This window comes from Syngnathus typhle, linkage group LG10 (assembly GCF_033458585.1).
Source record: "Syngnathus typhle isolate RoL2023-S1 ecotype Sweden linkage group LG10, RoL_Styp_1.0, whole genome shotgun sequence".
Lineage (NCBI taxonomy): Eukaryota > Metazoa > Chordata > Actinopteri > Syngnathiformes > Syngnathidae > Syngnathus > Syngnathus typhle.
The window spans coordinates 2,321,855-2,346,104 of record NC_083747.1 but is presented as its reverse complement, the minus strand read 5'-3'; the positions used below and the strand labels follow the sequence as shown (position 1 = coordinate 2,346,104).

The 24,250-nt window shown below is 45.5% G+C and overlaps 3 protein-coding genes and 1 long non-coding RNA gene across 6 annotated transcripts; 2 read left to right on the top strand and 2 right to left on the bottom strand.

Moving 5' to 3' along the window:
* Nucleotides 1-62: 62 nt before the first annotated feature.
* On the bottom strand, nt 63-8,313 carry mios (missing oocyte, meiosis regulator, homolog (Drosophila)). 2 transcript variants are annotated; one of them, XM_061289337.1, is made up of 13 exons: nt 8,288-8,313; nt 7,582-7,671; nt 6,433-7,295; nt 5,833-6,322; nt 5,594-5,692; nt 5,111-5,365; nt 4,183-4,352; nt 3,427-3,492; nt 3,201-3,359; nt 2,440-2,592; nt 2,031-2,235; nt 1,825-1,954; nt 63-1,743 (listed from the first exon to the last, which is right to left on the bottom strand). In XM_061289337.1, exons 3-13 carry the CDS (start codon nt 7,249-7,251, stop codon nt 1,653-1,655), a joined length of 2,637 nt encoding a protein of 878 aa, XP_061145321.1. In that variant the 5' UTR covers nt 7,252-7,295; nt 7,582-7,671; nt 8,288-8,313; the 3' UTR covers nt 63-1,652. The 2 variants fall into 2 exon arrangements, with proteins under 2 accessions (XP_061145321.1, XP_061145320.1); XM_061289336.1 differs by lacking the exon at nt 8,288-8,313 and having other exon boundaries at nt 7,507-7,647.
* On the bottom strand, nt 7,534-22,998 carry si:dkey-256h2.1 (uncharacterized protein LOC337520 homolog). 2 transcript variants are annotated; one of them, XM_061289349.1, is made up of 12 exons: nt 22,384-22,998; nt 22,086-22,225; nt 21,829-22,004; nt 21,567-21,727; nt 21,134-21,274; nt 20,883-21,004; nt 20,619-20,787; nt 20,335-20,480; nt 20,139-20,254; nt 19,954-20,080; nt 19,608-19,741; nt 7,534-7,671 (listed from the first exon to the last, which is right to left on the bottom strand). In XM_061289349.1, exons 1-12 carry the CDS (start codon nt 22,836-22,838, stop codon nt 7,669-7,671), a joined length of 1,890 nt encoding a protein of 629 aa, XP_061145333.1. In that variant the 5' UTR covers nt 22,839-22,998; the 3' UTR covers nt 7,534-7,668. The 2 variants fall into 2 exon arrangements, with proteins under 2 accessions (XP_061145333.1, XP_061145332.1); XM_061289348.1 differs by lacking the exon at nt 7,534-7,671 and adding an exon at nt 19,018-19,495 and having other exon boundaries at nt 22,384-22,997.
* col28a1b (collagen, type XXVIII, alpha 1b) lies at nt 9,293-18,889 on the top strand. The gene is made up of 34 exons (XM_061289327.1): nt 9,293-9,439; nt 9,687-9,817; nt 10,308-10,876; nt 11,266-11,286; nt 11,380-11,439; nt 11,504-11,557; nt 11,629-11,673; nt 11,742-11,813; nt 11,892-11,936; nt 12,420-12,473; nt 13,531-13,599; nt 13,674-13,742; nt 13,867-13,935; nt 14,103-14,171; nt 14,322-14,390; nt 14,459-14,527; nt 14,955-15,023; nt 15,123-15,194; nt 15,278-15,346; nt 15,472-15,543; nt 15,631-15,699; nt 15,797-15,865; nt 15,926-15,994; nt 16,056-16,124; nt 16,186-16,254; nt 16,331-16,399; nt 16,474-16,542; nt 16,624-16,704; nt 16,841-16,876; nt 17,067-17,103; nt 17,170-17,724; nt 17,822-18,012; nt 18,193-18,412; nt 18,540-18,889. Exons 2-34 carry the CDS (start codon nt 9,688-9,690, stop codon nt 18,707-18,709), a joined length of 3,519 nt encoding a protein of 1,172 aa, XP_061145311.1. The 5' UTR covers nt 9,293-9,439; nt 9,687; the 3' UTR covers nt 18,710-18,889.
* LOC133161136 (uncharacterized) lies at nt 22,909-23,693 on the top strand. The gene is made up of 3 exons (XR_009716012.1): nt 22,909-23,030; nt 23,167-23,522; nt 23,600-23,693. It is a non-coding gene; the product is annotated as an uncharacterized LOC133161136 (long non-coding RNA).
* Nucleotides 23,694-24,250: the final 557 nt, after the last annotated feature.

The window sequence follows — 24,250 nt, the reverse complement described above, 5'->3', positions numbered from 1 at the left end:
AAATAATTCTCAGGCTAAATTAATCACTTTTGTGCCAGGTATGGGACAAAACACAACTTGAATGTGATCAAATACTTTATTTTGAAGCACATAACGTTCAGGGACAAGTGACAAAATATTGGGGGGGGAAAGAGTAACATTTCTGTGGCCAACTGCTGCATTTTAGTTCCTGGCCAAATGCATCACTCTTGTGACAAAATATGAGGCAAATATAGCATGTTTCTGCCAAAATACCCACCTAACCAGATACTAGCACAAAATGTGACAAAGAAATGTTTTCATCTAGTCTTTAGATTCATGCATTGTTTTAAAAAAAGATCTAATTGTTGTGGAAAAACATGGCGATACGTGAGACCTTACGATCTTATCTTTTCGATTTAGAAATCCATTTTAGTGGCAAAATGTTTTATTACGGTCATGCAACTTTTAGTGGTCAAGTTGCATCTACTGTACATGAAAAATAATAGTTCAAACTGAACAAAAATCTCTTTTACACTTATTTCAATTTCAAATAGTCCACTTTTGTTATCATTATTTTTCATGCCCATTCATGTTGCTCATTTGCCTTTTCATATGTTTCACAGTACTTTGCTTATAAACAAAACTCTGAGATTTAAAATATTCTTTTTCAAAAGACTGTGACATTCAAATTGCTGTTCTTAAGAGCCAATTTGTCAGGCCTTCCTGCCCAAAACGTTCAGCCAAGGCCACGTGGGGATATGAAACCCCCAAGATCCGCATGTCCATGACTAAAGTGATTTATCCAGTTCTGGCCTGCTTGCAGTTGGTTGCAGAGGGGAAGAAAAAAAAAAAAACTGGCTACAATGCCAGAGCAGACGGCGCCCGTCCTCGGATTGATGATGCATAGTTTCGGGGGGCAATGTGGGCATCGGAGGGAGTGTGAAAGAAAGAGAGGTTGTAGGATTGTGTTTTTCACTCAATGGGCAGCTGAGCTTCTGTATTAAGAGGCGGGGGGGGACGTAAGAGGGAGGGGGGCAATCTTCTTGTCTGAGTGCAGAGCAGCTGCTGTTTTCCGAGGAGATTCTTTTCATGGAGCCCAGGGCCTGGAGTGGGTCGCTCAATGCGAGCCCCCCACCACCCGCCCCAACCACCTCTCGTTTCGCAAACCTCCCTTGAAAACGTTGAAAATGCCAAATCAAGTCATAAAAATGGGCTTCACCTAGGGGGCAATCCTTCTTTGCCAACAATGCTTGTATTTAGGGAGACTTTCGCGGGAGAGGAAAAAAATAAAAAAAGTTGCATATTTAAGCTGATTTGCCAGGTAACAGAGTTGCGTATGTATTAATATGAATAGCAGCATTAAGGCTAAAAAAAAAAAAAGAGGTTTCCCCAAACAAATAGTGTTTTTATCTCAAAACAAAACATTTCCATGGCGTGATGTAGTTTCATTACGATCAATTGCCTTGTGGGAAAATTTGCTTCCACTGTTTAGTTTAAAAAAAAACAAAAAAAAAAACACATTTGGCACCTAGAATCACATTTTTTATGAGGTTCTTCAGATTCAGGTTAGACTGCGAGAGAGAGCGCCTACTTGTTGATTGTCCTGAGAGGTTGACGACCCCAGCGAAATAAATCACCGAGTTTCCCTTCTTGTTGGAGGACGTGCGGCTCCGACAGGCCGCTTTTGTCTTTCAGCTGCTGTCCGAGGGCTCCAAATTGCCCGTCGTGTCGAGCTGCATGCATTTACACGTGCACGCCGACACGGGGCACTCTGTGTGGTCCCTGCGACAGGTGAACGCAAAAAAACATTTAAAATCGCCTTACCCGACTCAAATAGAAAAAAAGAAATCTAAGGAAGATTACCTGAACCAGCTCAGCATGTGCCCAGCGTGGCCGCCGTGTCGACAGTTGTGACACCAGGTGAACCAGTTGTTGAACTGAGCCAGTTTGTTGTCCCTGGTCAGGTCGACCTTGTCGTCGGACTTCCCGGTTCCTGCCAGAAAAACAAAGCCAGAGTCAATAACGACCACACGGCCGCAATGGCTGAAATGGATCGCCGCGGTCGTCACCGGCGCAGCTAGACACGGGCGTGCCCATGTTCATGAGGCACAGGGCGCAGCGTGGCAGCGGCTTGCGGCATCCCGGGCAGCTGGTCACTTTGGACTTGGTGGGCGAGCCGCTCACGCCGTACTGGCTGAAGCCGCGGCCCTGGTGGGGCATGGCGGCGCAGCTGTACGAGATGGACTTGCCGCAGAAGTTGCAGCTGACAAACACCTGCGGAGGGAGGCAAAGGTCGTCGCGATAAGGGGCAAAGGTGGAGAAGGAGCGACGCGGCGGCCAGCTGGCGGGGGTTTCCGCTCCAATGACAGATAAGGAAGAGATTAGCGACAATAAGCCCCAACCGCTGCACAACATTGCCGTTTCCCATAAAAGCCATTTTGTTTCTGTTGCAAAAAAAGGATATTAAAGCAACTTTACCTGGGCTAGAGGTTTGGAGGTGGGGTCCGATTTTCCTCGATGGATGTCGAATTCGGCTCGCTTGTGCCAGAAGCGCCACGCGTCCAGCAGGTTGCGATAGTTCTCGATCCAGCACTGGACTCTGGGGTCCTTCAGAACTTCACCGGGAGAACCCTTGAAGGGAGATATTCAGGTCGTTAAGTGATGCTGCAGGCAAAGAATTATTTTCCTAATATCAATGACCGAAAAATAAAATCCCACTCCACAGCCGTGCCCCATCCTTTTTCCATCCTAACACACATTGTGTACTTGAACAAAACGTCCACGGGTGGAATGTGTGACAACACAATCAAAAACGAAATCACCAGATGTGGAAGTAATCCCTTTTAACTACCAAAAAGAATTACCGTGACAAACAAACGGAGTCAACTTTGAATTACTTTTAGGGTTTATTGCATTCCAGTCCCAGCCGCGATCGAAAAATATCTTCAGACCACGTTAAATAAATATTTGAACTCCCTCCTGTCCCACATGCTTTAAATACATTCCAACTTATTAGCTGACGCTTTTTAAAGTATTCCTTAGCATCTCTCTTGCTGTCAAAAAAATCTTATGACTCACGCTTGATGCAAAAATAATTAACGTAGATATTTGAGTGAGTGTCACGTGCCTGAACTTGTCCCTTTTCGAAAGCGTTGGAATGTCGCTGGAAAAAAAAAATTCCGACTTGCCTGTATACCTTAAAAGCCATCAAAAGAGTGGTAACACGATTGGACTTGTACCTTGAGCATGCAGAAGCTGGCCGTCTGGACATCTCCAGTCCGGTCCACATAGCTCTCCATCAAGTCCACGCCATCCTTGGTCAAGCCCGTCAGCAGGATGCCCTCCAGGTTGCCCGCCTCCTTCATCTCGTTGGTCAGTTTGTCCACGTAGCGGGGAAGCTGCCCCGAAAACTCAAATTCAAACTTGATGTAACGTAACGTGGACATTAGTGTTGTCGAATGTTACCTGAGTGTCGTTGAGGAACATGGAGGCAAAGGCGACTCGGTCACGCACCGCCACGCTGCTTTCGTACTTAAAGTGGGGGAATAAAAAAAACAACAACATCCATTTATTTTGGGCTATGGCGGGTTCCCTGACAAGGCAGCAACATGAAAGGAGAATTTCTGGCGAGGTGGACTACATGCAGAAACCACTTTCGGAGTATCTTGTCAAGAACATTTAGGAACATTATGTATCAGCCAAAAGAAACACACGCCGGCAGAAAAATAAAGATAACTGACATCAACCAGCTAGCTAGAGGTTAGCATCGCTTACTTAGCATGCTATCTTTTCTCCTGTTAATTATAGTACTGGCTGTGTCCTACATATGACATTGCATTCTTCATATTGCATATCTAGACAATGGAGTAAAATGTGTGGGGAAGAAAAAAAAAAATAAGCGTACCCCAAAATTAAATCAGAAGCAGCAGCTTTGTTGCACTTTTGTCCAGCCCTTCATGTTGAAAGTTTACCAGGGGCCCCAATAAACTTGTCGGCCAAATAGTAATAAACAAACTTTCAAACTTGATGTTCTTTGCTTGCCTAATCTTGTTTGAAGCGGTCAAAACAGCTCAACGGCAGCTGTTGCCGAAACCCTCGCGGGCTCGCAGACGTTAATTCGAAGCCGATACGCTTATTGGTGCGGCGCGACAAATTACACAAAGAGATTCTTTCCCCTGCAACTTCAAATAACGTTACAAGTTTGTTGTTCAACTTTTCTACCAGCACGCCGTCGTAGGCTCCCGGCTCGCTGGTGAGGAAGGCGAACATGACGCAGAGGTAGGGGTTGTTGAGCTGCAGCCTGAGCGAGCTGCACATTTCCCGCCACAGCGAGGCCTTCTCGTCCGTGTAGCCCGACAACGCCATGGCCACCACGTTCAGGTTCAGGTCACCTGGGACAGAAAGAAAAAAAAATCACACCAGGCTTTGTTATGTTTTCTCAAACATGGTTTCTTGACTTATTGGTGAGTGCTCGAGACACTCGTGTAGTGCTGCGACAAGAGATTCCAGCCACGGATGTTTTTAAAGAGAGACCGTTAACAAGTCTTATCTAATGAAGCAGGCCGCTAGCCACTTTCAGGAAAGCCTCATTAGCGCACGCAGCAGAAAAACAGCTGACCTACATGAGCCAAAAGTTTGTGAGTCAAGAGCTGCAATGGCGAATGGACTTTTCTTTTCCAGGAGTGTTGTTGTGTTGCTACGTTTGACACGTTCCTCGGGCGCTTCATTTCATTGGATTTTCAACATTTCGGGGTTATTTGTGGTCTCACATCCTCAGCCAATCTGTTTCACATTCCTGCATTGACATGGGTTGGGGTTTTGCACTTACCCAATTTCCTTTTAAAACAGCAGGATATTGCAATACAATTGCTTCACGCTAGCGCATAAAAAAAAAGAAAAAAAAAAAGGAGCACTTATTTATAGACGCTGCTTTCAAATGCAACCACAATGACAGGCAACATAATAAACCGGTGCTTACAATGGCTGACTGGCCATTTCATTAGGGACACCATCGAGTGAGCTCTAACTCTTGAAATTGCTTTTCTCGCATTTCCTATGACTTGCACTTTTTGCCTTTTTCCTACCTGACTTTTCTGACCTACTATTGCGGCTTTAAAAGAGGAATAGTGCAGATAAGGATTCCCCTCACCCTTCTCAGCCATGGCTCCCCTGTTGAGGATCTGGATGGCTCTGCGGATGTCCAGGTTGAAAAGGGCCACGGCAGCGGCTCGCTCCCACTCGCGTTCCTGCTCCAGCGAACGCAGGAAGGGCTCCGCGTCCGCGTCGGACGCTCGGCCCATCCAGCCGCAAAGGCGCAGGGCCAGGCCGCGCTCCTCGCTGTGGAAACGCGTGGCCTCGGTCTGACGCTCCGAACCGCTCCAGCACTTGCGGCTCTCTGTGGTGCCTGATGGTGCCGAGAAATTAAGAATGAAGTCTTGACACGCTTAAATAAAGCCTATAAGCCAACGCATTTTAATGATGTGATGTGTCAGTCTGAACGCTAGAGGGCGCAACATGTAAAAGACCTCAGTGTTGCCGGGTCTACAATGAAGGGAACAACTCAGACTTGCCTTTTCGCCACCCTAATAATTTTTTTTTTTTTTTACTCAGATTCAGAGGACAGGTGTCTTACCTGAGCTGGTCTTGACAATATTCTTGATACCCGAGTAGACGACGGCCTGTTTGTTCGCCTGCAGCTTCAGCTCGGCGTCCTCGGCACACTGCTTCATATGTGAGCTTTACATAGGAAATCATCATTTCGTTTGGGTCAAAACTGAAAAACGTTCCCAAATACTTGTTATAGCAATGAATGAATAATAAAAACGATAAAAAAGAACAAGGGTGTGTACACTTTTTATAGCCAAAGGATATAGAAGAGGTCAAACCAGAGGGACTTGAGCTGGGAATCGTTGCCCCCAGCAAGTAGGTGGTTCCTCCACACCTGGACGGTGTCGTGTCCGTACCTGGACTGAGCCCTCTGCCTCATCTTGGTGGCGATGTCCTGCTCCAGGAGGCCCTGGGCGCCCTCCGGCCCGTCCTCGGCGCACTCGTACAGGTGGCGTCCGCAGGCCCACATGAGCGAGGTGGTGGAGCTCCACGCCAGCGAGATGCGCTCAAAGACGGTGAAGTCGGTCATGACGCGGTTGGCGGCCGACACCACCACCATGCGGTTCTGCCGGGACGGGTGCCAGGCGAAGGTGCCGATGAGGCCGTCGCAGGGTTGCACGCTGCGCTCGATGATGGTGGGCTCGGTCTCGTCCCCGATGGGCGTGGGCGTGTGCTGCATGTCGTACAGACGGATGATGTTGCTGTCGCGGGTCAACGTGGCCAGCAGGCCCGTGCGGGTCGGGCACCATGCCACCTGACCAGGTCCACCAAAACAATGAGATGTCAATCATTACGTAAGACAATAATTTTGATGTTTCAAATACACTCTTTCTGGATTTCACTAAAGCATCCATAAGATTTTACCTTGGTGAGAGGCTTCGGCTGCTCGGTGAGGGTCAGCACGGGCTTCTCGAACTTCCTCAGGTCCCAGATGGCCACCTGACCCTCAAAGAAGGAGGCCACGCGGTCGGGAAAATGGGGATCCACCGTGACCCCCTGGATGGCTTTGGTGTTGACAAAAGTCTTCTGGCTGGTGTTCCTCAGATCGAAGACAGCCAGGTTGCGGTGCATGCCGGCCAGGAGGAGCTTGGGGTCCCGGAGGAGCCAGCAGAGGGACAAACAAGCGTCGTTCTGGCCCAGGTCATACAGCGGCTTGGTTACTACCGAGCTCGGGTCCAAGTCGGAGGATGACAGGCGGATCTTCTCGGCGGAGACGCTGGCCTCCGGGGAGAACTTGCTGCTGATGTCCCAGATGAGCACCGAGAAGTCGGCCCGGTGTTTATCCAAGCCGGCCGCCAGCAAGTTGCTATCCACCGGGTTCCAGGCTAGCGTGTTGCACTGGCGGGCATGCTTGGGCACAAACTCTTTGCCCACCAGCTCCTTGCAAGCCGAGTTGTGGCTCTGACCCAGGCTGGTGAGCACCACCCTGCCATTGGCCTGGCCCACGGCGAGAAGGCACTCGGGCTCCTGCTTGGGGTACCAGGCCACGCACTTCATGTAGGGAGTGTCTGAATTGATGGCCAGCAAGGTGGCGGCCGTCTCTCCCGAAAGAGGCACGGTGCCGGCCTTGAGCTCGGCAGCCCCCGCCGGACCGATGCGGTACAGGCCCAGCTCCGAGTCACAGATGACATAGCGGTCCGGGTGGTGGGGAGACCACAGGATGTCCGGCTTGGAGCCACTCATGACGACAGGGAGGGGGCTAGAGGACTCTCACCATGAGACCCCACCTGCACAAATGGCAATATTTATTCATAGATACGAACCTTTGCTTCAAAGGCCGTTTGGTAGCGAACACAACTCACTTTACAACAAGCAGTAGTTTGGCAGACAACAAGGCTGCGTAACCACCAAAAAGTCAAAACTAACGTGTTTATTTGTAGTTAGCTAACAATAAGAAGCTTAATAAATAGGAGGGAAAATGCTGTGCAAGCTACTAACTTTATCTCATCACAGAAGTTAACGCCATCAAGTAGTTCTTGTAGTGATTACTGCACACACAGGGCGTCCCCCAACCTGTTCTCCAGTTTGATCACGTGATGTTCCACATCAGACCCATTCTTCTTCTTAAAAAAAAGAGACTTTGCCACTTCTGGTTGAAGTTCACTGTCAAATCAAACATTAACAAAACGAGAATTTCACATTGTCACAAAACCAAGTAATACAATTTTGTGTAAATATTGTGAGGGTTCGCAAGAAGGATGACATAATAATTATTATTTTATTCTTAAAATCATACAAAATCACTAACCATTGACAGTTTCCTAACATAAGCATTACCACAATCAAATTAGTTCCTGAATAGTATTTCTTTCAATTATTTTTTGGTATCCGAGTTTGTGAAAGTTAGAGTGATTTAATAGCGCGCACAGAATGTGACACGTTGCTGCACTTTCAAGTCCAATTTAATAATCGTAGATGCTTCGAGAACCATTGAGCCACTCCCAAAAACTATTTTTAGAGGCGAATTTGCCAGTGCAAAAGTATAACTAAGAATACTAAGGCGGTTTATTGTTTTGTAAACAAACAAAGTCCGCAAAGCTAATGCTAACGCGAGTCAAGGACGAGTTTCCATATAATCGGTTTTGTCGGTCCCGGATAACTAACAATGCATGATCTTAGTATGAGTATGCTGCATTTGTGACACCAAGTTACGTTTACTTTAACGTTATAACTGAATAAATACGACCCAACATGCACGTGCAAGGAGGTGAAAACTTACGTTGTTGTTTGTACCACAAAAACAGATCCGGAAGGAAACAATAGTAATTTAAGTTCCGGGTAGGATTAGTTCCGTCGATTATGTCAAATTTCACAAAGTATACTTGTTCAGTAATAAAACACGATTTAGTATGCTTGTTCAGTAATAAAACACGATATAGACGTAATAATAAAATAATACTTGGGGGGGGGGGAGGAAAATATGTGCACTGTATTGCAAAATGAGACCGTCATTTTAATAATACAAAGTGATTATGACGTTCCGTTTAGGATGATTTCCGACCGATAATAACTCAATGGAAAGGACGAAGAAATGTATTCGATGATAAAACATTTCAAAGTGGATGTCCTTTACGATGGCAGCCACTAGAGGTCGCTGTCGTCCAAAGATGTACTGTATAAACGTTAATACCATCAAATGAAAGCTGGAATTCTGAACTTGTCTCATAGTCATCTTTTGATTTGATCAATCAAAACCCAATATCTTCAGTATTAATTTACAACAATTGACCTAGCCGTTCCAATACTTCTGGGTGGATGGATTGATGCACTGAGCAGGGACGTGAAAGGCAGCATGTATTGTAATGATAATAGATTGATGATGACGCTTAGGTAAAATAATTATTTGCATTATTATTCTAACAAGCAGAATTTATGTATGTATTTGTTAACTGTCATTTTTACATAGTCAACAAATCACACTAATTTTCTCAGCACCAGAAGCAGCTCTTACTTGAAATAAGCCTACTGTCATTACAAAAAGCAGCTTATCTGTTTTCCACATTAGTGGACGAGAGTGGAAATCTCATTGGCTTGTTTGCTTTTTTTTTTTCTTCATGTACAGTAGAACATCAAATGTGCAGCAGCTGAAAACACAGAAGGAAGGAGAAAAACACCCAAGCGTGTGGAAAATTTGCTACTTGGAGTTTTGACATCCATATTTTTTTATGATGGAACTAATCGGTAAATCAGATATGACCCCGCCCTCTCTGGCACACACTCAGGCACGCACACACACATGCACACAAACACAAAAGAGCACATCAGCTTTACCCACAGTCAGTCTGTGTTGGGTTTTACAAGACGGGATGTCCCCAAAAGGACCCCAGCTGACCGGACTGCAACAAGTGGCCTCGGCCCAATGACATTTTGGGTAAATGTTTCAACATTTGTGCAACTTTTTTTTGTATGTTTTTGTGTCTGTTTTATTAGCACTACACAAAATTCAAGCGTTTGCATCGTTGCATTTCTTAAAATATGAATGAATGTTTAGGATTGGAGAGCATTGCATAATATCAGTATACGCTGTATGGTCAAATTTAATGTGCATTCTCCTCGGCCTGCTGAGTTGGTTATTGACTCAAACTGATCTCGTTTGGACCGTATCCCATGTGGGTTAGGATGGAGGTGTGCAAGTTGAGAGGACTCGCGTGGATCCTCCTCCTGCTGTGGGCTCTACCGCACAGGACCACCGCCCAAAGGCGTAACGGACGCAGGAATAACTACAAGCTCTATGAAGATGGACCAAATGGTAAATACGCAATGATATCCACTGGCGACTTTAATATGTCCGGAAACACTTTTGGAAGGTTGAACGTGTTGATCGATCAACAACAAAGACACAAGGTTGCAATTTAGGTTGGATGATCTTTCATCAAAGACACGAAATTGTCTGAAGTTTACAAAAAACGTTGTGATGTTTGAAAAAGATTTTTTTCGGTGTGTTGCGTTGTCATGTTTCTGCTGCTATGTTTTAATCCAAAATATTAAAAACGTGATGGGTTACGACGTTTACAAAAGAATTAGCAGATTTATCAAAGACACGAAGTTGTCGAGTGTTTGGCGAATACGTATGGTTGGTTTGAATGTTTTTACAAAAAGATTCTACAGTGTCTTTGATGTTTTCAAAAACCATGTTGGGATCTAAATCTGGGTTTGCTGAAGTACTTTTGTTCAGGTTATCAAATACAACAGATGAGTAAAAACTCATCCAATGGCCTTTGTGTTTTAATTGTCTGTAGGAGGTCGTCCGTGCTCCCTGGAAGTGGTTTTCATCCTGGACAGCTCAGAGAGTGCCAAAATAAGCCTGTTTGAGAAGCAGAAGGCGTTTGTGCTGGGATTCAGTACACGTCTGTCCATGCTGCAGGTCGCCAGCTGGACCCTGAGCATGCGAATGGCCGCTTTGCAATACAGCAGCTCCGTCTCGGTGGAGCAGCGCTTTTCAGCGTGGACCAACCTGGACGCCTTTCACGGCCGTGTCAGCGTCATGAGCTACATCGGCCACGGTACGTACACCACCTACGCTATCGGAAACGCTACGGAGCTGCTGGTGAGGGAGACCTCAGAGGACAGCGTCCGTGTGGCTGTGCTGATGACGGACGGCGCGGACCACCCGCGAAACCCCGACGTGGTGGCGGCCGCCATAGAGGCCAAAGAGCACGGCGTCAAGATGTTTGCGGTGGGGCTATCGCACATCGCTCAGCAAGGGCCTAACAGCGCTAAGCTGAGGGCCATAGCCAGCGTGCCTGCTCAGCAGTTTGTGCAAAGCCTTCAAGACCCTCAGCTGGAGCAGAAGCTGCTCAAAGAGATGGTGAGCACAGATGTGTCTTGGATGTCGAAATAGACAGTGCCTCAAAGACAGGTGCATCAAAGACCCTCGTTGTCATTGATGGGGATGTTAAGTTCATCAAAAACTCTTTGACCCCTCAAAGACCACGTGTTTTTGATGTTTACAATAAGATGTCAGAAAACACATTTGGGTCATGAAAATGTTTCTCTTTGATGGTCTCCCAAAACCTTTTTGGGAGATAGCGTTAAAGGTTATTCACGGACAGTTGTTTTTGATGTGTTGCCAATATGTAGTTAATTTAATGTTGAAACATTTTTTGGAAATTTTCTTTGATATTTTTGAATAATGCTCTATTTTCTTGTTGCCTTAACTGCAGTGACTTATTTTCATCTCTGTTATTTTGCTTCCAGGGCTCAGTCGTATTACAAGAGGTTTGCAATTATTTTTTAATTCCTCATTTTAATTCATTTTACACAGCACAAACAATCATTTGGACTTATTATTTCTCATGTTCTTATTATTAGTGTCCCGAAATGCAGGAGTGCTTTTGTGAAGGTGGAGAGCCAGGCCCACCAGGACCTCAGGTGACCTTTTTCAATAAACTATATTTTATAGCTTTTACTGATGAAAAGAAAATTCTCTATTCAGGGCCGAAAAGGAGATCTAGGTTCGAGAGGACCAGCTGGTTCCAAAGGAGCCAGGGTAAGCCACCAAAAATGATATTGTTTAAAAAGACGTTTGGGGTGTTTATGGGTTTGGTGCCGCCACTCCAGGGGGAACCCGGTGCGGATGGTCAACCAGGAAGTAATGGCGCTGAGGTAAATTTCATTTCATCTCAGGCTCTTTATTTGAGGTGAGGCTTTCAATTAAGGGCTCTGTCTTTCAGGGACGTCCGGGTTTCAAAGGTAGCAAGGGGGACAGAGGAGAATGCGGGCCTCCTGGCGGGAAAGGTGACCCGGTATGTGCCTGACTAGAACTATTGAGTTTGAAGCTCTGAATTAGCGTTCATAATAATCAATCAGGTGTCACCTCTCAGGGATTGGAAGGGCGGATCGGACCACAAGGACCGAAAGGAAATCAGGTACAACATTACGACTTTTATTAAATTTTATTGTCACATCTTTAGTTTTTTTTCTAGTAATATAAAACATTTTTTTATCATAACTCGGTACACTTTGATTTTTTTCTCCACATTTGTCTTTGTATTATTAAGCTAGTATGACCAAAAATGGCTACATACTCTCCCAGGAATCCTTTTTGCTACAAAACGTGTACATCAAAGTGTACCATACGACAAAATTCATCTTTATTCACCTCTGCACTCATGGAATGTGAATATTGGCTTCCGACTAATCCGCAGCCAAAAGCAGGGAATCCAGGCTCGCAGGATATTTTTTTTGGACTTTGTGTGGCGGGATTAGCGCAGCGACCTGGACGCTGGCTTGTCCGAATAAAAAAGTGTTTTGCTGTGAAAAGCTATAGAACATGAAAGTCGGGGATGTTGACTTTGATCTATTCTTACCACGTGTGAGAAAATGAACAAAATATAACATGTGTTTCGCAGGGTGAGGTTGGGCCACCTGGAGACATTGGACCCGAGGGACCGACTGGACAAAAAGTAATTTTTAGCTTATATAAACATGAAATTGTTTGGCCCACCAGAAAGATTTTGTCATATGAACCTGGCAACCCCGAAAAAATCGCATCTGTAGCGTCTTTCAGATTTGGAAGAAAATCCAGCCACTGAAGCTAGCATCACATAGCAGCACCCGTTTCACTTAGCAACAAGAAATTTGGTTGGCATGTCTACCATGTGATGACTCCCCCAAAAATCTCAAGAAGCCATTCTAGGCAATCCACAGGAAGTCTGACATTTTGATTTAAATCTGACAGTAGTGCACCCTCGAGAATTATTTTAAAAATAGTTTCACAAAAAATTTGGTGGGCATATCTTTCTTGAGTAGACCCACAAAAACCGCATGCCGATTGAATATTGGAAACATTTTAAAGGTTAATTTCCCACTAGTGAGGCACTGGACTTTGTTAGTGTCATTGACTTGAATGTCACACAATCACACACATACAGTAAACCAGTGCTTCTCAAATAGTGGGGCGCGCCCCCCTTGGGGGGCGCGGTGCTATTCCTGGGGGGGCGCGTGTGACCCTGGGGAACAGGCTTTTTTTTTGGCAGTACTAGAATAAAGTGTAATTGCGCGTTTACTACAGCAGGGGGCAGTGGCGCTCTCATTGTTACTTCTGTCACGTTTGCGACAGTGCAACATTTTACGACTTACAAGACAAGTTAGGATAGTCACGGTGGGGAGGGGGGGCGCGAATAGTTTTCTTCTTGCTAAGGGGGGGCGTAACAGAAAATAATTGAGAAGCACTGCAGTAAACGACCTTTAACGAACGAGCCCCCGGGCTGCCCTCTAACCTTTGGACAAAGATGTCTTTATGGAGGGTAAATATGAATTGATTTATAGCCCATGAGAGAATTCCAGACATTAATTCAGAGAAGATTTCACAAAGAACTACTCACACAGTCTTCTCCTTGGTGCTACAATGATATAAAAAGGTTGCAACTATGAACTGTTTGACTGGCCAATCAATGTCTAAAATTCTGAATTATTATTTCACCATAATTTGTCGTTTTCTAATTAATCAATCATTGACAGGGTGACAGAGGGCCAAGCGGCAATGCCGGACCACCAGGAGACTTGGGGATTGGCTTCCCAGGAGCCAAGGTGACTCATTTGTCACCATTTATTCAAAAATAAAATAAGAATCATCATCTAAAACATTTTCTAAAAAATTTTAGGGAGAAAAGGGCAACCAGGGAAGACCTGGATCTACTGGTCCAGGCGGTATCGGAGAACCGGGACAACCTGTGCGTATTGACACAATACTTAGAATACATTGCATTGGTTTGTGCTTCACAATGATCACATTGATAATTAAATGAGGTCATATCATATATAAATACTTTTAGAATATTTGCTCTCTTGCTTCAGGGTCCTCTAGGACCACCTGGACAGCGAGGCAACCCAGGACCACCCGGAGAGGGACTACCAGGACCCAAGGTGGGACTTATATTGCCATTTAACTAACAGAATACAAATCAAGTAGAAGTGTGCGCTCCCTCTAGTGGTATGTGCAAGTATTACTCAATTCAAGGATTAAATTGTGCATGTTACAGTGACGCAAACGTTTTTCAAGAAGGATAGTTTGGTTGTATTTAACTTGACAGGGGGATCGAGGATTTGAAGGACCCCGGGGGAATCGTGGGCCTCCTGGCATCGGATTCAAAGGGGACAAGGTAAAACTGCTATGCTATCTGATGACGTGCAATATGGAAACTCCATCGTAGTTTATGAATCGGGGGAAAAAAATAGCATCTATGTGGCAAAATAAGTGATTCACACGAATATAACTTCAAAAAATGACTTACAGAGATTTTCATTCTCAGGGCAATATCGGGGTACCTGGGTTGCCAGGTCCAGTCGGAGCTTCTGGTGTCGGAATCCAGGGAGAAAAGGTAAAAAAGAAAACCCAGCAAAAACAAAAAGAATATCTAAAAAATTGCTCTTCTTTTCTATACTTTAGGGTGATCCAGGTCCGCCTGGACCCGCAGGCCTCCGAGGAGGTCTAGGTGTGGGAATTCCGGGACCTAAGGTATATATTTGCGGCTATGCTAATCCTGATGGACATCTCAGCTGTTTAGCATTTTGATTGCATCGAAATTGCTCTGCAGATGTTTACACACAAACATGCAAATGACGTAAAACCGTCCTGTCAATCAAACCAGTCAGGCTGCTTGCGTTATTAAGGACACTGCAAAGCAGCATGTGGTTCGTTATCCAAATTATTATTGAGCGTAATTGTAAACAATTGCATATTCGCTATCATGAGGCGGTTCAGTCTTTCGTAGAACCGTGATAGTAGCTAACCATCTTGTACGCAGTGTTCGCAAAAACATATTTGCCACTGCCAGACAAAAAAGTAGATTTAGTATAGTAATAAGTGTTTATTTCAAAAGACCTAACAATTATTTGTAATAGTGGAAAAAATCAATAAGAACTATGTTTTGTCTGAAACATAGGGGAATTATGGATTTCCTGGAGTACCAGGACCACCCGGTGAGAGAGGTGTGGGAGTGCCAGGTCCAAAAGTAAATATGTACAACCTCACCTAAATAGTGTCAAAAACGAAGAAAATATTAAGAAATAGTTGGCATTTAACCACCTGTGACTTTGAATTTATTACTCAGGGGGACGTGGGGCCTGGAGGCCACCCAGGGATACCTGGTCATCCAGGAGAAGATGGTACCCCGGGACAAAAGGTACCACCATTGATCCTGTTCACACCAGAATGTCAGAACATCTGACCCAAAACAAGTAACGCTTTTCCATTTTTCAATGCAAGGGTGACATTGGGTTTCCAGGACCCAGGGGACCAGACGGTAGTCCTGGTAAAGGTGCGCCTGGAGAGAAGGTGAAGCTTTTGATGATTGTTTTTATCGTAGACCTCCCCATGACGTCTCACCATGGTGGAAAGGTCTAAAGATGTGATGTTATGGTTGTCATCACCTCAACAAAGTTCATATGGTGTTTTCCCAGGGAGCCAGAGGGGACAGAGGCTCCAGAGGCCTGCCAGGCGCTGTTGGTTCTGTGGGACCAGCTGGGCCCAAAGTAAGGACTCACTTTCAAAAATATCTCAGGCACTTTGTGAGTAGGACTTCCGCTGACTTCCCAAGTTTGGTACGTTTTTGTATTCAGGGTGATACGGGATTTATCGGGCCACCTGGGGCACCTGGACAACCTGGGAGGGGACTACCTGGTGCCAAGGTAAGACATCTTGTAAAGTTTTAAATTTGATAATATAGGTTGTGGGACTTGTAGGTCACTGAATTATGATTTGCAATGCCTGTTCTTTTCTGTTCAGGGAGATCCAGGCCCACAGGGTCTCGCTGGAGCTGTGGGCGAACCGGGGCGTGGTATAACTGGACCCAAGGTGAGTTGAGGTACTTAATCTGATTCTGAGCCAAAGTGCTAACCGCGGTTTGTTTTAAAGGGTGACAGAGGTCCACCAGGGTCTTCGGGGTTGCCTGGAGGTAAAGGTGAAGGCTTTCCAGGACCTCCGGTGAGTATCCAGCGTCAGTATCAAGTCTTTGAACAGCCTCAAGGCAAACTCTTGGGCTTAGGGGGCTCCAGGAAGTCCTGGTTTGACAGGAGAAACAGGAGCAGATGGTGTCGGCCTACCTGGACCAAAGGTGAGGATCAAATATGGTGAGGAATGATAATGGGAAGATAATTTTATCTCCTTTAATCCAGGGAGACAGAGGCCTTCCTGGATCTTCTGGACCTGCCGGACCACCAGGAGTTGGACTCCATGGGCCAAAGGTAGTTAGTGCCAGAATAGTTATTTTTGTACGTGAATCCAGAGGTGGGAGCATGAGTTTTTGCTTCATCCCTGTAGGGTTCCCCTGGCATAATAGGACCTCCGGGTCCACAGGGACCCCCAGGAGAGGGCATCCAAGGGCAAAAGGTAAACCGGGAACCAGCTGACTCCATATTCCCTCCAATCATTGCCAAAGTATCAACATCACGATTTCTCTCTAGGGTGAGTCTGGATTTCAGGGAATCCCTGGCCCGAGGGGTCCTGCTGGAGTCGGACTACAGGGTGATAAGGTACTAGTCCACAGTCCAGTTACTTTCTGATTGTGGTTTTGTGGTAGAGGACCGCTAAGATGGACGATACTTACTTTCCAGGGCGACCGAGGTTTTGCTGGTGAGAAAGGGAAAAAGGGAGACAGAGGGACGACCGGAGAACCAGGAATTATTGGACCTTCGGTATGTGATCTTGTAGTTAAAGCAATTAGGAATGTGTGGTTCTTAAGGAAGCAGATTCCATTTGCTTTCTTTGAGAGCCATTTTGCCATTTGACTGAGAAAGACTATATGAAAGAATATTCTGTTTCAAATCACAGGGTAGAGCTGGACAAAAAGGAGAACCAGGACTTACGGTAAGTCTTTCCCCATTACAAGACATCCATGTACATGAAGAATGACTCTCAAGGTGTCCAACAAACATTCTGCACCACATCAACCTTGAACTGACACTTTAGTCGGGGAAATCCCAAGATCCGCAACCAACAATCCTTAAATTTTGTGGCCATGCACTGATGAAAACATGGATTTGTTTTCGTTTTGCAGAGGGAAGAAGTCATTGGAATTGTTCGATCCATTTGCAGTAAGTCAAAAAAACGGTTTCTCCGTTTTCCTGGCTTGTGTTCACCCTTAAAGCCTTCCATTTCAGATTGTGGGGTGACGTGCCGCCAAAGCCCCCTGGAGCTGGTCTTCGTCATTGACAGCTCTGAGAGTGTGGGCCCTGTCAACTTCGAGGTCGTCAAGGACTTTGTGAGTGCTCTGGTGGACCGGGCGTCAGTGGGCAGGGACACTACAAGGGTGGGCGTGGTGCTCTACAGCCACATCAATGTGGTGGTGGTCAGCCTCAGTCAGGATGCGTCTCGGGACCAAGTGAACGCAGCGGTGCGGTCCATGACCTATATGGGCGAGGGTACCTTCACCGGCAGCGCCATCCACCAGGCCAACAGGCTGTTCCGGGTGGCTCGGCCACGCGTCAGAAAGGTGGCCGTGGTCATCACCGACGGCCAGGCTGACAAGAGGGACTCGGTCAGTCTCGAGAGCGCGGTGAGGGAAGCCCGGGCGGGTGAGATCGAGATGTTTGTGATCGGAGTGGTGAACGCCAGCGACCCATTTTTTGGAGAGTTCAAGAGGGAGCTGGACTTCATGGCCTCTGAACCGGACGCAGACCACTTGCACCTCATAGACGACTTCAAAACGCTGCCAGGTGATTGTGGTGCCATTTATCGTTGAAGCTAGCTAGCTGGGCTAGTGGTTAGCATGTCTATGACACCCGCCTCCCAATTATCATTTCACAATTTAAGCCCTGGAGAAGAAACTCCTGAGCCACATTTGCGAGGACAGCAGTAGTGATGTTTTACACTCAATCCTGAGCGGTGGACTTCCACCAAGACGCCCAGAGGTCTCCAGAACTAGCATCTGGCGGCCTCCCTGGACCGGGACGGACACAGATACGCCTACCTTCACGGGAGACTTCCGGAGGATTCAGGTCACGGTAAGGACAACTACATTTCCAACTCAGTAGACTAACACAATAATGATTTATGTATAGTTTCATCTTTAATGGAAAGTCATCAAATGCTATTGAACGACTATGCTAGTCCTCTATCGCCATCATGGCTAACTTTTGCCATCTGTATGCTAAGTTAGCTTAACATAACATTCTCCTGGACAGCCGCATCCACCGCCATCTTATCCCGAGAGACAAGTGACCACTCCGACACCGAAAATGGATGACCGGAGCTTATCGGAATCGCAGCGATTTCCGTTCTTTGACAGACAACCTTTGAGGCCTGACGGTAGCGCCCCGACCCGACACACGGCAAAATTGGTGGTCAACAGCCCCACAACAACTACCGTCAAAACGCCACAAGAGATTCCACAAATCACGCCAGGTAGTGACGGTGTTTTTACACAATTCTTCATTGTATTTTCCGGCGTTTAATAATTTCAATAGGAAAAATGTACTTCGAAGAAATTGTTTCAATGGTGTCTTTTTCTGGTTTCGTTTCACGCCGACAGAGCTCTGCCGTACACCGTTGGATCCGGGTCCATGTCGAAACTACGTGGTGCGCTGGTACTACGACTCATTGGCCAACGCTTGTGCTCAGTTCTGGTTTGGGGGTTGCCACGGCAACGCCAACCAATTTGACAACGAGAGGAAATGTAAACAAACCTGCGTGCGGGTCTAACTTAAATCATATTTCATCATCATAGTCATAAAAATGTTTATTGGTAAAGGTGCTTCCCTGTTTAAAAAAAAAAAAAGCATGTTACTTGTACTTGAATATTTTTGAACACTAACTTTTTCACTTTATATTTTTTTAATGTTTTACTGTGTAATGGCGTAAATAAAACTTATTTTTTAATTACCCCTGTCAAACTGAATTTTTTAACGACTAAAGTTCATTACTAATGGTAACTATGTATTTTTAGTTTAATGAATAGGACATGCGGAGGATTCCAGTTCACATTTTTAAATAATGAATAAACCAAAAAACGTCATTTACATTTTAATTAATTGATAGTGACTTTATACTCATTTAATTTTGACACTACATCAAGGTGAATTAAAATGAAAACTAATTTAAAATTTGAATTAAAGTTAATTACTTGATTAAAGTTGCGATGGGCAGGAAATTAGTCATTTAAAATGACAAATGAAGCAAAAAAAATTTAGTTTGTTTTCAAATACTTTTCAAAATTTACTACATATGGAAAATCTATCAGTGCAAAGTCAAATCTTTAAATTGATTTTCTCATTATGAAAAATAACAACTATAAATTACAGTCGCTAAGAACAGGAGATAAATTAATTGTTATTTCATTTTGAAGGAGGACGTTTTTGGCTTTCATTTGTAGAAGACGAGGAAGGACGACATGACGATATAACCCGGCTGCTGAGTCGGGTCCGGATCCTTCCCGTTGAACAGACCGAAGTAACAAACCGTGTTGGATGCCTGACCGCTAACATCCAACTGTAAACAAACCCACAAAAACCTTTTTTTAAAACCCCCCAAAATAAAAGCTTTGGCCCGACATTAGCGTAAAATCTACATTCCACTGTACTTAGCAAGTAGTGACTTGTACCTGCGCAGTGACGTCAAGCCTCCAGGGGTCCACCTGCAGTCCGTCACACCATCCGCCGCGGCCGTACAGCCACGAGCCGTGCTCGTTGGGCACGGCGCCCTCCTTCACGTGCTCGGTGCAGCCCAGCGCAGATCCTTCTCGAAGCCACAAAGAGCTCAAGTTAGGAGCTCGCATTTAAAATGACTTCCTAAATTAACTGCTTATCAAAAATATAAAACCATATTTTCATTTTCCTTCTTATCACTCCATGGAATTTTTTTCCTCCTAAAATCATCAAATGTTTTTTTTGCTTTATCTTGTCAATTAGCACCCAGTGAAACGACTCGAGTATAAAATATCTGCTCACCCGCAGAGTCAAAGGATCGCGTGTTGTTGTACACGCCGTTGACCAGGAAGTGGTGCGAGGTGACGCAAAACTCTCCGCATCCGTTGTCGTCGCTACCGTGTCCCGTGATGACGCCGTAGAGCTCCACCTGCGGGCCGCCGCACGTCGTCACAATCGTCCACCATCTTAAGGATGGCCAATTGTACCTTTTTGGCAGAGGCAGGCACGGGGAACTTGATGGAAGGGTAGCGCAGGTTGTACGACTTGTCGAAGGTCCCGCCGTCATACAGTGACATCACTCGGAAGGGGCGGAGCTTCTCTCCTGATAGACCAATCGGATATTGCCTATCAGGAATACGCAACTCATTTCTTGAGCCACATGCTGCGTCAGCGGTCCCCCACCCGTCAGGTTGGCGACGCTGAACCTCAGGTTGAGGGAAACCATCCAGGGCATGGCCCACGGAACCGTCTTCATGGTGAAGCGACAAACGCCGGCGTCCAGTACCGGAAGGAGGGGTGACACGTCTGTCTGCCAGCGACCGATTCTTCTGCACAGCATGAAGGAGGATTATGGCTAACTTGCAAATACAATAATGTCAAATTTTTATTGTTTCTAGGCCACAACGATTTTTTATATTCCCAGACGTAATGTAAAAACGTTTTCAAGAAACGTGAGCGATCGTAACCTTCGGAAAGCGGTGATCCAGCGTCCCAGCTCGACGTGGCAGTAAGGTCCGAGGTGATCGCAGCAGACGAAAAGTTGAACCGTGTGATCCCACTTAGGACATGAGGCGTCTCTGCCGCCGGGACACGACAGCGACGCGTCCAGCCTCAGCGTGTCAAACGTTGACAAGTCTGCTCACACACAATATGACTATGTGAATATTCTCAACATGTTTGAGCTTGAGCTGTGCTCAATGGAAATCATTTAAAAAGTGATATAGCGCCACCTGGCGGCATGTTAACATCAGCCACGGCTCCTTTGTCTCCTTGCATTTGTACTTTGTCAAAGACGGTCACCACGGTTGCGGGAGATTCCAATTTCAGCTGCAGAGCTGTGGAAAAGTCAAACCTGGACACAAACATTTATTCTTATTAAATTTACATGGATGTACACTCCCAACAGTTTTGAAACTCTAACAACATGAAATAAGCCATCTAATATTTCACTTTTTTGTTTCATTATCTTTTTTTCACTCACCACTGCGCCTGCCAGTTGACAAAGCTGAAGGAGGGGTAGAGGAACCAGCCCAATTCGGCCAGCGCCCCTTGCTGGTCAATACCGATGAAGAAGTTGGGAGATGGGGTGGTCTGGAAAGACACGCTCACTGCCAGACCTGACCTGTCAAATAAAAAAAGGATTGGCATCCAAAGTGAAACAATTTACTCATAAGTAATAATAAATAAATAATATTTTCATGAATTAAAAGAAATGCAACTTCAATGTCATACGATAGCTAAAATGACTTTTGTTCAACGTTTGAGGTGCTGGATTTGGAAAGTGGTGTTAGTAATGTCACTAATCCAAATGACCTTCATAAAGATCTGATAATCGAGCAATCAAAGGATTTGAGAACAGCATTATAATGTCATCTCCATGGTGGTGGATTAAGGCTTTTGTGTGGCCATGAGACCTGAGTGCACGGGCGACGGCCGGCTGGATGTGCACCATGGCTGCGGGCAGGCCGAGTGGCGTGAGACACTCAGCGTCCACGCAGTTCATGTCCTGGATGGAGTTTCCTGCCAAGGCGTAGACCAGCACGCCAGAGGCATTGGACTTGGCCATATTTTGGACCTGCGGGGAGATGAAGGCAATTTGCAGGTTTTATAATAACATAATAGCTTCAATAAGAACGCAGGGATACATATTGACTATATTTATGATTTGAAGGTGACCTTAGTGAAGAATGAGCAGTTCCCCTCTGACAGCCAGGCTACAGCACCTTCCACAGACGACGACGGCTCGCAGCCATCCCCCGCGTCCTTCACCTTGTACCTCGTTTGAGCCCAGCGAGCGCTCAGCCAGTCGTATCTTGCGTCCAGTCGCTTGGCGATCACGGGCACATCCCATCCTGGGGGAATGGAGAGCATGATCAACTTGTAGGTCGAGTTGTGGGTAATCGTTTTTCTTTTTTTTTGGGTGAGTCACTCACCCTCGGAAGTGAACACCGCCTGGGCTAGGCCGCAGTTGTGCCCCTTGCAGGCCCAGGAGTACAAGACGCTGGCGATCCAGTTGCCAACAGCAAACACCGGCACCGGAGACACATGAAGTCTGGACAAAACCTCTTTTTGACTTTAACACACACACACAAGTACACAAATCAATAACATACATTTAAGGCATTATTGTAGACCTGTCTGCATACACCAATTGCGATATAATTGTTATAAAAATAATTAGTAATCTCATTTTGGGGGGATATTCGTCTAGTAAATTAGTGTGAAAGTCACCCGTGCTTATTGGCGGCGTCGAGCAGCCTTTCCCGCATCCAGAGCGCGTCCGTGGCCGCAGAGTCGTCCAGGGAGAGGAAGAGCAGGTGAGTGCTGCTCGGCAGCTCCTGGACGAGGCTGGCCAAGGACGCCGAGGAGTTCCACAAACACTCGAGAAAAGCGGACTTGTTGGTAAACGCGTGGATGACCAGCGAGACCCCCACCCAACTCGGTTCTCCCGGCCGGTACACAAAGTCCCCATTCAGAGTCGGCACCGTGAACGCTGCAGCCGGTTCTCCCGGTTCCAGTTCTCCGTAGCGTCTCCGCTCCACCAAGTTGTCGTGGGGCTCCAAACCCGCTGGGCTCGCGTCATCGTCGGTCAACTTGAAACGCCGCTTCGGTATCGCTTTCGCGGCGAACGTCACGTGAACGCTAGCTAGGATGAAGTAGAGCACAGGAGACGATGACCACAACATTGTTCTTTCCGCCCCACAACGAATGTTGAGTCGGAGCGAACGACGAATTTAGAGGATTTGTTTCATTTAAAGTTCATTCTTTAGACTCTTGATGAGTTTAGTGTCAAATTCGGAGGCTGGTAATCGTCTAATCGTTTGTTGCGGTAGAGGCGGGTCACAATACAGACGACGGCAGCCGTAGTGGGTCAAAAAGTATGTAAACATCACTTTTTCAAATGTCAATATTTTTCAATAAAGTTTTTGCTTAAACGTGACTATGTTTAGCGTTTATTAAAAATTTATAGAAATAAAAGAAATTTACAAGAGATTTTATGGTGTTTTTTTACAGATCTACCGGTACGGTATGGTATAATGAAGATTAAATTGGATGTGAGTGACTAGAGCTGCTGTCACGATTCATAAACGTCTCTGGAGGAACGTGAAATTGTTGATTTAATGAAGAGAAAATGGAGAGATGTGTGTGCAATTATTTTAATGCGTGGAGGTAAACAGCCTCCCATGATGCATCTTCATCCTCCTCCTCATCATATTCAGCATCATCAACCCAGTGGCACCTTTAGAAGGCAACAAGAGCCCTCGAAACTGCAGCATAAAGTGGATACAATGGAGATGCTCAAACTTGTTCTTTTGTTTCTACTGCTGACAAACGTCTTCTGTCTGAATGGAGACAAGCAGACAAGTCAGGTAAGAAATGACTTCCCCCACGTTTGTTTAAAAGTATAAAATAAGTCAATTGTATTTGTGTATTTATTTTTTACAAGATCAAAAGTGAAAAATTCGATTTAATTGAAGATATCTTGGCAAGGATGGCCAGAAAACCACCATCACCTCGGCGATTTTTCAAGAAAAACACCGGTAAGCCTGAAGATTTAAAAAGAAAACGGCACTGATTTGTAAACATTTTTATGTATACATTTCCCTCAAGCCGCGAGAAGTCTGGCAGCACGTAAACGTAAGTAAATAAAATGTGTAAGAAAAAGTTATCGGCCGGTTATATATTTGCCTTCAATTTCCAGTACACAGGTTTCAAACCTTTGTCGGTCTGATGGGCAAAAGGAGCTGAGGGTGCCATACTCCATTCAACCTGCCGGACGACAGATCATTTAAAACTTACCTGCAGGAAGCACGAAAAAACTTCACCTGTATTTCAAATTTAATTTTAGCTTACATGTGATGATAAGAATAAATGTACGTAGACGATAAAGATACTATATGGTATATCATGTTTCTCTGAACGCAGTCAGTATTTGGTAAAATGGCGACCTCCAGTGGGGACTTTAAGACCTGCAGTCACGTACAGTACAATACATACTTTTAAAAGTATTAGTGCCTATCTAAAAATTTACCACTTTTAGATGTTGAGTCAAAGTATTTTACTGAATAATAAAAAAAAATCTACAATACTGTATTTT